Genomic DNA, 12954 nt, shown 5'->3' on the forward strand with positions numbered 1-12954 from the left:
GGCCTCAGCCACACCCCAACATGACACCGCAGGAAGGCGCTCCGGGCCGGCCCCTCCCTCGTGATCGCTGCCCTCGAAGGCGGCACGTCGACCCCACCCAGCCGCAGATGGTGCTGGGCACCTGTGCGCACGCGCGGCCCCTGGAGTACCTACGTCACGGATGAAGCCAGCGATGTCAGTGGGGCTGGTGGACAGCAGGAGGGGTGGTGGGCCAGGCGGGCGGCCGGAAGGGGCGTCCATGCGCAGCGGTGGCCGTCCCAGAGGCCCGCCTAGGGCCGCCAGCTCCGTGGAGTGACGCAGCTGGCTGAGGTCATAGGCGTCCTGTGTGGAAGGGGTAATGGGATTGAGCCCGAGACCACGAAAGGCGTTTCCACCAATCCGAGTGAGCCCTGGATAGGAAGCCGGGAAAGCAATTCCAAAACTTCTGGAAGCTTCCAGAGCCATTAGTTCCTGGGCCAGTGCGGGTTCCGCCTATGGAAGCCCAGAGTGCTTCTTCACCACAGTCCGCAAAACTCAGTGATTCCCAAACACCCGCACCCCACACCCCAGTCTACTTCCCACCCCCACCGAGTCCAATCCCCCTGCCCCTGTAGCTCCTTCCTCGCCTTTCCCCCACCCCTGGGCCCTCAGGCAATCCCCGGGGCCTCCTGACCCCACCTGGGCCTACCTGAACATCAGGTCTATCTGACCCTCAGGCCCTCACCTAACGCTCCAGCACGCTGACCTGGCTCTCTGGGCCCCACTGGCCTTCCAAACATCACCTGGTCCTCCTGGCCTCAACTGTCTCCCACCTATCCCTCACCTGGTCCTCCTCTCCACCACCCTGCTCATCGTAGTTCAGGATGTTATCTCGGAGGTCGTCTTGGAGCCCGTACAGCAGCCCCTTGTCCCGCGACCTCCGCTGGCATCGCGCCAGGACAGCCACCAGCACGATGAGCACTGGACATGGAGTAGGGGTAGGTCGAACTGGTTTGAGACCATACGGCCAGGGAGGGGGACTTCCGGGGGGCCCAAGGGGCGGGACTTCCGGAAGTTGGGGGTGGGGTGGGGTCATCTAGGGTCTTGGAGCACCTAAGGAGGGAGCGAGCGAGCGTCGGGGGTGGGAAGAGAGGGGGCGCACAGGGCAGAATACGGGTCCTGGTTGCCGAGGGGCTGGGGCTGGGGGCCCGGAGAGGGTAACGGGTCCTTAGACATCGGGTTTCGGGAGCCCGCGGTGTGGCGCCTGGAGGGAGGGGAGGGGCAGGGAGGACTGGTGACACAGTGGGGGTGGGGAGAGGAGGAGCCAGGCGGGAGGTCTGGTCCGCAGTGGGGGGTTGGCTGGCGTAGTGAGGATGGCCCGGGCACTCACGGAGAAGCACGGTGACGCTGCCCAGCACGACGACCAGCGCGCTCAGGCTGACACCGGTGCTCCCAGAGCGCAGGGCGGCAGCTCCGGGCAGGCAGGCACCGTCGAGGGCGCAGCGGCACACGCTCACATTCAGCGGTTGTTCGCGCTGCTGCTGCGGCTGTCCCGAGTCGCGGAGCAGAAGGCTGACGTGGTGCACGCCCTCGGGGAGCCGGTGGCGCAGCCGCAGGAGTGCGTGGCTCACTGGGGAGGGGATCACTGTCAGCCAGGCTCCCGGGTTCCCTCTCTGCCCGGCCTGCACCTGCAGTACACATAGGTTTCCCCATCCGTCCGCCGGCCTCACCGTTAACCTGGCTGATGCTCCAGTTCTGGGCGAGCGCTGGGCTCCTGGGGCTCAGCTGGAAGTGGAAGGGGGCGCCATGTGGGGGCAGGTCCTCATCCGTGGCCCCCAGGAGGAGCCCGGAGCCTCGAGCTGGCTCACTGCACAGGCTGCCGGTGGGGGGAATCAGAACAGGCGCATGGTCGTTCACCTCCAGAATTTCCACTGACAGAGTGCCGGTGGCGGTGCACGGTGGAGAGGCTGCAGGGGCAGGGCTAGGTCAGCTTGGTGGGTCACCTGGCCAGCAGCCCTAGGTCAGCGCTCCCTGCCAGGACCCTGCCTCCACCCCACCTGATGACCCGAGCTCACCATTGTCACTGACCAGGATGATGGCTCGGTACCAGCCGTCCTTGAGGAAGGGGGAGGCAGGGCTGAGCACCCGCTGGGTATGAATCTGGCCTGTGGTCTGGTCCACCTGCAGCCAGTCCTCGGGATCATAGTCCTTGGTGTAGCTGTTTGGGCAAGGAAGGGGACAGGCCTGAGCCTGCACTGGGGGCCCTGGGAATGTGATCATAAACCCCAAGACACACACACACACACACCCTAGACCCTCAAAACTACACGTGTGTTCCTCAAGGGTGGGGCCCACAGCCCCTCAGCATTCCTGGAACTCCAGGTCTGGGGTACAGGGCGTCACAGGCCCGGAGTTCCCGCCACCTCTCCCACCTGAGCCTCTGCAGCTGCTCGGTGTCAGGGTCATGGGCAGAGAAAGTGGCCACAGGGGTCCCTGGGACTGCCCCCTCAGCCAGGCTGGTTCGGAGCGGGTTCTCCTGGAAGAGGGGGGCCTCGTTGGTGTCCTGCACGTGGACGCTGACCATGGCTTGGCTCCGAGTGGCCCTGGGGGCAGTCACCTGCAGAGGAACCTCGTTCTCTACTGACACCAGGAGCCGGTAGTGCTCGTGGCTCTCATGGTCCAGGGGCTGTGGGACCGAACAGAGGCAATGGACACTCAGGATTCAGCAATGCCACTCATGGGGGCCCAAAGGGATCACAGGTCTGGAAAGCAGCTAGCGGCTCCAGTAAGGAAGGCTGGCACCGCTGCCCACGTCCACTGGTCTGTCCCAAGAACCCCTACTTTATTTTTTCCCTTTCTTAACTTTGAACAAAAACTGTTCAGAAAAATGGCAGCAGTGAGTAGGGTGTAAAGTAGTAAATCCCAGGGTGACTCTTGGCACACACTGTGTTTTTACAGCTATTTACACGGATAGAAAACGCACTAAGTCACACGCAGAGTTCTGCAGCCCCCCGGCCCAGGCCCTGGGGAATTGTGTTCAGCCCTAATCCCAAGGCTACAGCCACGGTCTTTCCCTCTATTCCACACAGACCATCTGAGCGGGACCAGGATAAGGGGTACCCCCATGTCCTTCCCTCACTCAATGCCATAAGTGGGTGCTGGGGTCCTGGGGGCGCTCACCTTCATCACGGACAGGACACCCTCGTTGGTCTTGGGGTCGGTGCGGACGGTGAACTGTCCGTCAGGGTCGCCCTCCAGAATGGTGAACTTGGCTACCCAGTTGGGGGAGCCAGGTAGGTCCCTATCCTGCACTTCCAGCCGGCCCACGTCCACACCACTGACAGCCTCCGTGGCCTCCAGGAAGAACTGAGGGAGGCCAAGGCAGGTGAAGCCGGCAGCTGTGCTGGGCTCCCCTGCCCCAACCTCCCATCTGACTGCTGCCCTTTCTGTGAGCTTCCTGGGTGCGGACCTCCCCACAAGCTTGCTTTTGTAAATTACTGCCCCCGTGGTCTGTGTGAGCCTTCTATCTGTACCACCCATAATGCCTGGGAGGACCTGGGGACACCTACCCCTGGTCCACTTGCTTTCCTGGGCTCTTTGTGGCCCTAGGCAGCACCTTGCTCTTTGTGGCCCTTGGGCTCTGATGGGAACATTGTTGCCACAAAGCCTCCCTGCAGAGGGCTCGGAGCTGCAAAGGAGGGGTTGGCGGTACCTGGTCCCTGGTGAATTCTGGGGCATTGTCGTTGATGTCATCCAGGGTAATGATGGCCAAGGCAGTGGCTGTGAGTCCATCCCCAGACATGTCGGCCACCTGTAGGCTCAGGTTGTACATGGCCACCACCTGTAGGTGATGCTGCTGTGAGGGCCAGGGCTGCTGATCCCGAGATGGGGTCACCCCCTGCGAGGCCCTGCAGGGTCTGTGGCTCAGATGGGTAAAGTGCTTGAAGCGTAGCATGAGGGGAGGCATCCCGGGGGCCCAGTATGAGGGCCAACCACGGGCTCATGCCCATCTAAGGGGGTAGGGGGACAGCCTCAGCACTTAAGGAGCACCTACTGTATACAGGGCAGCCATCTGGGCCCTGGCCCTGGGAGCTCAATTTACTGGCAGAATGAGAGACAGTCCTCCTAGGGAGACCAAGGAGGGCTTCCTGGAGGTGGTAACACACAGGGTTGGAGGGGTCCTGGTGGGAGGAGGTATGTGCAGAGGGCAGATGGCAGGCTACCAAGGAAGGCCCTTCTTCTTGCCAAAGGGCCTGTTTTGTGGTAGCCAGTGGACACTTGCCCGGGCCAGGCTGGCGGAGGGCTTTCACGCCCTGTTTCGACCTTAACCTCACAGAACCTACAAGGTTAGTATAGTCATTACGTCTAACCATGGTGGGGAAACTGAAACCCAGGAGGCACAGCAGCTGGCTGAGCCGAGACTGGGTCCATAACCCACAGCTGCTGAGTGTTTTGCAGAACTCGGCGCCCCCTCCTATGGTGTGGGGCGTACACTGGGGTGAACTGGACATGAGGCACCCAAAATAAGCTCACCTCTCGGTCCAGCCCCACTTGCACCGTGCGGATCTCGCCTGTGTGCTCATCGATGCTGAAGAGCTCCGGTTCGCTCTGTGCCAGGATGGAGTACCGCAGAGCCGCGTTGTCTGTGTCGGGGTCATCCGCATCCGTGGCCTCGGCCCTGGTCACAAAGGTGCCTGGAAGGACAGGACATGTGGGGGCTGGTGCCCAGCGAAGAGCCATCACCACAAACGTTGGTGGATGTTGTGGATCAAACTGTGTCACCAACAAAGATGCATCAAAACCCTGAGCCCTGTGACCTTACTGGGAAGTGGGAGGTCTTTCTTTGGAGGTTGGTAAGGTCACCTGCAGTAGGGTGGGTCCTGACCCTATGTGACACGTGTCATGGAAGAGGAAGGACAGATATAGAGACAGACAAACGCCGGCCATGGGACAAAGGAGGCAGAGGCATCGACAAGCAGCGAAAGAACACCAAGGATGGTCCGCAGTCACCGGAAGCTGGGAGAAACGGAATCCAGATGGAGTCAGCCTGGCGGCTGGCTGAATCAAACCTACCACCTCCAGAACCGTGAGAGCATCAGCCTTGCTCTTCAAAGCCACCTACAGCAGCAGAGGAGACCAAGAGGTCAGAGGCGCTTACTGCAGGGACCCTGAGCCAATCCCTAACATAGATCCCAGCTCTGGCCTATGTAGACGTGGCTGGGAGCTGGCATGCGCTGGTTCCTACCTGCACACACTTAGGACAGACAGAAGGGTGTGTCCTCTTTGTCTTCAGAGTCCTGTTTGACTCAAGATGACTGACAAGGGGGTGTGGGATTGAGTGTGAGGTGATGCTGATGTTTTGTAACCAGAGATGGTGGATGTGCAACCTTGTGAATGGGTCATTTTGTTGTTTAGCGCCGTCGAGTCAGTTCCAACTCACAGCGATCCTATAGGGGATTTCCGAAGAGTAGCTGGTAGGTTTGAACCACCGACCTTGTGGTTAGCAGTCCAGTGCTTATCCTAAAGCACTACCAAATTGTACACTTCAAAATGGTTAATTTTGTTTCATGGATTTTGCTTCTATGAAAGATAAAAACAAGGCTCCCTGGTGGCACGGTGGGCTAAGCACTGGGATGCTAACCACAAGGTCCTCAGTTGGGACCCAGCAGCCTGGGAAGCCAGAAATAGGAAGTGGACATTCCCTAAGTCCTGAAGACTCTTGGGTGGACCTTCAGAATGCTGACTTAAGGGAACTTATAAACTTGCAACCTGCCCAGAGCCCCCTCCCCTAGCCAGGCCTCCTCCCTCACCTGGGGCAGAGCCCTCCAGCACATGACCAGTGAACACGTCTTGCTGGAAGACTGGCCGGTTGTCGTTCTGATCCACAACCACAATTTCCAAGTCTGTGGGGTCCTCCAGGGTGGATCCACCCAGGTCCAGGGCAAAGGCTCTTAGCTGGTCAGACAGAGAACAGGGCAGACACTGTGGTTCTAGGGTTGCTGGGTCCCCACAGGGTCATGCAAAGGGCCAACCTAAATCCATGCGAGCCAGCACTGGGGCCTGGGCAGTGTTACGGCACTTGAAGAGCCTGCCTTCTCTGAGCTGGCAGGTTTGCCAGCATGTTTCCCTTCTTGCCTGGCCTGCCAGGAAGCTCCCAACTACATTTAATGCTCAACTGGAGGGGTGCTCTTGCTGGGCATCCTCTCTCCCTTTCTCTGTATTGTTTGGCTCCTCTTGAAGTTGAATTCCCCTGTGTATGTGAGATTTTTAACTCAAGACTGCTCCTTGGAAACCCTATACAGGGTCGCTGTGAGTAGGAACCGACTCAGCGGCACTTAATAACTCTATTTTTCAAGAATGGGCATGACATAAATCCCAGGTAAAAGAGAAACTCTAAAAGCTCTCTGTGTTAGGAACCAGCTCACTCTGAAAGTTTGGAGGGAGACTTCGGCTACACAGAGGAGATTTGACTTTCTGACCAAGTCAAGGTGGGAACTCTTCTTGTTCCAGGCCAGAACCAGAGTGTTGATTTGAGAGTCCAGGCTGGGGTGGACAGGCCCCTATTCATTGAGGGATCTTGGACACAGTCCTAGGCTCCACGGGCTCTCAGTTGGAGTTTGGCCCTTAATCCCCCCCCCCCCCCCATCACCCTTCAGGGCCCACCACGCGAATTAAGAACGGCCCTGCTGTTGGGATTCTTCATGACAACCCAGCACATTCGTGTCAAACACAACCAGGATTAACAGGGAGTCACTGTAACTTAGGGGTCTGATGGTTTGGGCTGTTGGGAGCACACCTTGACATCAAGAAAGCCTTCTGCCCAGAGCTAATCCTCACTGGGGCCTCCATTTACTCCTCTGTTGAGTAGAGATAATCTGGAATGCTGGCTTCCTTGGGTCCTAGGTCCCCACCCCCACCCCCATTAAGCAGTTTGGGCCCTGGAAGGTGGCAGTAGCCTACCCTGAAATGGTCAGTCTTCTCACGGTCCAGCATGGCATTGAGGAACACCTTCCCAGTAAACTTGTCGATGGAGAAGATGCCCTGAGGTTCCTTGTCCACGCCTGGGCCCTGGATGCTGTAGATGACGCCACCCAACGGCTGCTTGTCCGATTTGATCTAGGGCAGGGGGGTGGGAGTGGGCCCAGACATGAGGGGAACACACACAGCCCCTAGGTCCCCTTTCCCAGCAAAAAGCAGGGCTGGGGACAGCAACCCTACAATGCCGTGGGAGCTCTACCCTAAGGGATTTCCATCCTAAAGCCCTTCTCCCAGGGCACCAGACTAGGGTACCTGGACCCTGGTCTCTCGAGATAGATTTTGGGGTGTGCATATACATTACAGGTCCCGGAAAGCAGTTTGTATTTTTGTCTCCCACAAACAGACAAAAGTCCCATCCACAGACAGCTCCTGGCCTACTGAGGGTGGGGGATGGGGAAGGGCTTGCCCACTGGGGGTGCCACCTGGGGAGCATTTGCCCAGGCACACAGCCCTAGGGTGGGGGCCCTGCGGATAATTTGGGTGGATTATCAAATCCTGTGGGCAGCCCTGTGTCCCGGCTCCAGCTGAAGACAGAGGGACCCAGACTAGCACGTGGGTGTAGGGGGCCTCAGGGACAGCCCGCCTCACCTGCACCAGCGGGAAGGGAATACGTTTGTGGTTCTCAGACACGCTGATGGGAGGGATGACCCAGGCTCTCCGCACACGGCCTGAACCGGGCGTCCGGCGCCAGGGGAACAGGGTGTTGGGCTTCCGGGGCCCAGGAACCCCTGTAGACAGGTTGAGACCCTATAGCAGGAACAAACAGTCACATAGCACCTCCAGGTTAGGCTTCCTGAGGGCTCCTAGGGGTGGTACAGCTGGCTGCAGGCTGGCCCACTAACTAGCCAACAGGCCGCAATGCCTCCAGGGCTGCCTGGCAACTGTCTCCTCCCCTCAACAGGAGCCCAGGATGCACCATTGGGTAGCTGAATGAGGGAGGGAGATGCCTGTTTCTACACCCCCTCTCAGCAGACCCAAGGTGCCAGGTTGCCGCTGACCAAGTCCTAGGTCCTGAGAAAGCTCAGTTGCCAAGTGGCTAACTGAAGGCCCTGGCCTGCCCGGCTAGTCATGCACAGAAGTGGGTGGAAAAGGCTCCAAGGCACAGAGGGATCAGAACGATGGTTAACACAGCTGCGAGGGGTCCTATGAGGGGCTAAGACAGGATGCTGTCCAGTCCGGGGGAGCAATGGTGGGAGAGGCCAGGACCATGGCAGAGCCTAAGTGAGCTGCCTCCGGGAGCGGATGGCTGTTTTACCGTGTGGGCTGTGGGGGAAAGGATGAAGGGACAGCCTGGGGCCCTGCTGTAGAATCTGGGTACAATTCTTCCCAGTACACCCCTTCCTGGAACCCAGCTACGGCTGCGACATCTCCTCCCGCTCCCTACGGCCTGAGCCTGGGTGTCCTGTCTTCATGGTCCCTCACAGCCCAGACAGGCCTGGGAAGGAAGGGGCAAGGCAGCTATGTGCCCCCCACACCTCACTCCCAGGGGAAGACACTCCCACCCTAGGCTCTTACCGTGGGCTGGCTGAGGGACTGGCCAGGCATATGCCCTCGGCCGGAGGCAGCCTGTAGTGGTGCACAGTAGGACCTCTGGCACAGCTCGGGGAATAAGCAGCAGAAACAGCATCTTCCAACTACATCGGCTGCCTCCAGTGGGCTCTCAGACCACCAGCAGCGGGAGCCCAGGCCTTCCACCAGGGCTCTGAGGTCAGCAGATGGCCTAGTGGGGGCTTCTGGCAAGAACCGGGTTCCTGCCAGGTTGGATGGTACTTCTGCCAGGGAAAGACCTACTTACCAGGTTGTGGGGGGCAGGAGGGGGGGCTAGGAGCACTTCATGGGTAGGCCCTGTGCTGAGCATCTGTGTGTCCTATTCTCCCCATCTGTCTGCCCGTCTGTGTATCCCTTGTTCTGTCTCTCTGTCCTTACCTCCCCCTTCCCATCTCTAACTCTCCCTCCTTCTCAGTTTTCATAGCCCCACTAGGAATGGGGAAGGGGCAGCACCCTCACCTCAGAGCTCTGGAAAATGAGGTTCAGGGAACCTAGGCCACACACAAGAAGTGGCAGAGATGGCTAAATCACACTCCAGGGGCCAGGTCCCAGCCCACAGAGCACCGTGCTCCAAGCCTCCTGGGACTCCCAATGTGGCTGCCAAGACCTCGGGGCACCACCCTCCTCCTACCAGCTGCTTGGCTACTGCTTTGGACGTGCCCCCAGCCTGGCACAGGGCCAGTGCAGCCGGTGCAGAGTCTGGGAACTTGGGGGTTCCTGGGCTGTTGGCATTAAGTTCAAGAGGTCAGCAGAAGCCACAGTTCCTTGAGTGGGCAGTACCCAGATTGAAGTCTGTGGTCAGCGGAGGTAGGCCAGTGGACCTTGGCAACTTCCAATTCTCAGGGGTCTTTGTGGTACTTGATCTTTTCCCCATCCCCACCCACTCACCTTGTGGGGCAGGCTGGTGGAGGGGGGTGGGCACAGTAGAGAGCAGGAGACAGCCAGTATCCTGGCCAAAATCATATCAGCACTGCCAGCTCCCAGACCCCCAGCCCCCTGGACACAGGGACAAAAGTGTCCTTGAAACAGATCCAAGCGGATACAGTAACATGTCCCTGCCAAGCCACTTCCTGACTCTAAATGACATCCTCAAACCCATCCTGACCCTGCCCTTAACCAACAGAGGCAAAGAACCTTGTGGAAGTTTAGAAGCCTCAAGAGTTCTGCTCTGGAGTTGAGCCCTGGGATACACTCCTTTCAGTTCCTGAATAATGAAGCCCAGTTCCTAATCTCTGGGATCATGGATCACCCCAAGGGGCTATTCACGAAGACCCCCACATTCACTGCAGACCCACTGGATTAGCCTGAGTTCTGACCACCCCACATGAGTCCCTGGAGGCTTTGGAGACCACCAGCTCTGAGTCCTGCCTACAGGGACATCGGAATCTTTGCCCACAGATGCCGGGCCAGGGTCAAAGGATGGTACCCAGTGTGTGAGGGCACTGGGCGGGCCATAGCACACAGCTGGCACCATTTCTGATCACTGGGGAGAAAGGCAGGTCCTCAGGCTGCCTCATCCACACCCAGGGTCCCGAAATGCCCACCCAACAGGCCCAGCTCCATGCCGGTCCTGAATTCAGAACAAGGAATTATCAGGCTGCCCCTGGATCCAAGGCGCTGGAGGCAGCAGAGCCCGCTCCTTGTCTGACCCAGACCCACTTCAGGGCAAACTCCAACCCTGCCCCCAACACACAGCCTCAACCGGCCCTGCCCTTCCGGTCAGCAGGTCCTGGAGGACCCCTAAGGCTGCTCTTTAGTGGGGCTCCAGGCTGAGGAATGGGAAGGGAAAGACACCCTAAGGCAGCAGGTCCTGGCCCCTGAGGGCACTGGGGCCAATCACATGTGGACAGTTGGGGAGGGCCAATTGTAGCACCCCACAGGAGTGGGTTGTGGACTTTGAAAGAAGGCCCGCCCTAAGGAAAGCTGTTCTCAACCCTGGATTTCTCAGATTCTAGGAACAGGTGTTGGGCCATGATGGGGTTTGGCCTGCCCCCAGGATCTGGGAGAGGCCCAGTCTCTCCCCCTACTGCTGGAATCTGGGCCCCCAGCTCCTGGACGCCCGGGTCGAAGCAGGCATGCCAGGAATGGGCCAGCTGTCAGACTGGCCCTGCACAGACCTTCACATGCCCCTTGTGGACCACCCCCTCCAGCTGCCATAGCTTCAGTTGAAAGGGGGTGGAGGGAGCAGCTGTCTCCTCCCACTCAGATGGCAGCAGACCACCTCCCAGCTCCAGGGAGAAACTGTAGCCCCCATAACAGTCCTGGGGCTGTCCTGTCCCCTGGAGGGAGTACGAGGCTAGGAGTCTTCTACCTGCTGACCTCCCACCTGGTACTGGGTGTTCACTGGGGCCAGGCACACGTGCTAGGGAGTCCCAGAACTACCCAAGGCCAGGTCTCTTCATCCACACTGAGGCAAAGGGCTCACTGGCATCACCCACGCCCTCCCTCCGTCGCATCCCCATCTCCTGGGTGAGGTCCCAGGTGTGGGTTGGAGAAGGGAGTAGACAGCGTCCCTGAGGTCCCCTGAGCTCATGGGCTGAGAGGCTGGGGAAGGTCAGTGCCTTGTCTGAGGTCTCAGGGCAGGTAAGGGGCGCTGCCAGCAGCCCCGTGTCCCAGTGGCCTGCACTACCTGCGTTTGGAGCCCACAGAGGTGGAGGATGGAGGCTCCAGGAGGTAGCCAGGGGTGGCTGTGTGGCTGGAGAAGGCAGACAGAATTCTGAAAGTTGAGCTGAGTGGGGGAGGGGGCCAGGGTCCTGGCGGACATATTTCAGAAAGACAGGAAAATGCTTCTCACACCGGAGCTAATTTGAGTCATGCTGGATAGAAGGGAACTCAGGAGCTAGGCCCCCATTCTGGTCCCCACCCCCACCACTCCAGCTGTCTAGGAGGGGTGAGAGAAAGCTAAGTGGATAGACTCCAGCTCTTAGCAGAATGTCCCCGGGTCTGCTGAAATGCCAACATCCCTGTGAGGGGAGAAGAATGCATGTGCTGGTTGGGTGGAGTCCAGGCCACGGGGCAGTACTGCCCTGAGCTGAGGTGAGGCTGATGCAGGAGACTGGAACCTTCCTGAAGTGAATCCCAGTGTGGAAGCCACAGGTCTGTGTGCAGAAGGCTGGCTGTGGTGGGGCAGGACTGAAATCTGAGCATGGCCATGGAGCCGGGTCATCTTCAGAACTGGAGGGGGTGGAGGAAGCCCCCATGTGTGGACGCTGGGCAAGGAAGGGGCTGCAACACTGCAGTGGTTTTCTGGGGCTGGAATTTGTGAGGTTGAAGAGCAGTCTTGCCACCATCCTAGGGCCAGCAGACTAGTGAGGGTCAGAGAAGGAGCCCAAAGCCCTTGAGCTGGAAGGGAGTCAAACAGGAGCTGGGAAGCCCCAGCTTGTTCCCTGAGGCCCCAAGCTCCACCCCCACCAGTGTCTGCCCAGTGCCCTGGGCATGAGGAGGAGCCAGGGCTCTGTCCAGGGCATGGGCTTGGTGGAGAAGGGGTGGGGGGCCGGGGGTCCTGAGTCCTGGACCCCCTCTCACCACACTTGAATTTCTCTGAGCTGACAGAGATCTGGGGGTGGAGAGGAAAGTTATCTGCAGAGTCCCAACAGTACTGGGGGGTGGGGGTCCACGTGCCACAAAGGCTGGAGGCAGGTCTCCGGGGTTGAGTGGGCGGGGACCCGGGTTCCCTGGAACCTCCAAAACTGGAGCGTCTGAAGGACTCAGCCTGCAGCTGCCTGAGTGTCCCCCCTCCTTAGCACATGGGGGTGTTCTCTTGGATACCATCCAAGGCCAAGGATAGTCATGTGCCAACCTGACCCACGACCACAGGAGAGAATTCCGAAGGGAGATGTTGGGGGCATGTGGACTTCTCCCCCATTCTGACAGGGTTTGAGGAAGTCTGCTCCCCGGTCTATCTGTGTGTGGCGCCCCCAGGCTTCGGCATGGCTGTCCAGTTCCGAGGGATTCCATGAAACTCGACTGCCCTCTGACCCTTCTTCCCTGTGGGGCCTACCTGACTGACCTGCAGACCCCCTGCACGCTGCCCCACCCCAGCAGCCTCCAGAGCTGGGGTCCCCCCTTAGGGTACAACTGTCGGTGGGCGCCGGGAGAGGCAAGTTCTCCCTAGGGACGTCGAGACCTTACCTGGGCCAGCAGCCCGAAGGCGAGGAGCAGCGCAGCGTCCATGAGGCTAGTGTCCAGGCGCCTCCTGCTCCAGATCCAAAAAGAGCGGTGTCCAGGCTGAGTGACAGCGCAAGTGCACGCTGGGCAGGGGGCCCCCGCTGAAAGCACGTGGGGAGGAGGGGCGGGGAGAGGGGCGGGGCCTGAATGAGTGACAGCGCAAGTGCAAGGAGTAAGAGGTCTCTAATAGACCGCGGGCCCGGAGAGGCGGGGCCAGGGCCGGATGGGGCGGGGCCGGGGCGG

The 12954-nt window shown here is 59.6% G+C and overlaps 1 protein-coding gene across 1 annotated transcript in view; it reads right to left on the reverse strand.

The window, feature by feature from the left end:
- Positions 1-12717, reverse strand: part of CDH15 (cadherin 15, type 1, M-cadherin (myotubule)) — a 13794-nt gene extending 1077 nt beyond the window's left edge. The window contains exons 1-13 of the mRNA XM_006860103.1: positions 12676-12717; positions 7585-7743; positions 6919-7074; positions 5769-5913; positions 4492-4652; positions 3671-3799; positions 3139-3324; positions 2391-2644; positions 2034-2176; positions 1689-1925; positions 1349-1588; positions 803-939; positions 154-321 (exon numbers count right to left, since the gene is read on the reverse strand). Coding sequence (XP_006860165.1) covers positions 154-321; positions 803-939; positions 1349-1588; positions 1689-1925; positions 2034-2176; positions 2391-2644; positions 3139-3324; positions 3671-3799; positions 4492-4652; positions 5769-5913; positions 6919-7074; positions 7585-7743; positions 12676-12717 — 2157 coding nt within the window. The remainder of the gene's footprint in view (positions 1-153; positions 322-802; positions 940-1348; positions 1589-1688; positions 1926-2033; positions 2177-2390; positions 2645-3138; positions 3325-3670; positions 3800-4491; positions 4653-5768; positions 5914-6918; positions 7075-7584; positions 7744-12675) is intronic.
- Between the last annotated feature and the right edge of the window lie 237 nt (positions 12718-12954).

The sequence above is a fragment of the Chrysochloris asiatica genome, unplaced genomic scaffold (genome assembly GCF_000296735.1).
Source record: "Chrysochloris asiatica unplaced genomic scaffold, ChrAsi1.0 scaffold00037, whole genome shotgun sequence".
NCBI classification, from domain to species: Eukaryota; Metazoa; Chordata; class Mammalia; order Afrosoricida; family Chrysochloridae; genus Chrysochloris; species Chrysochloris asiatica.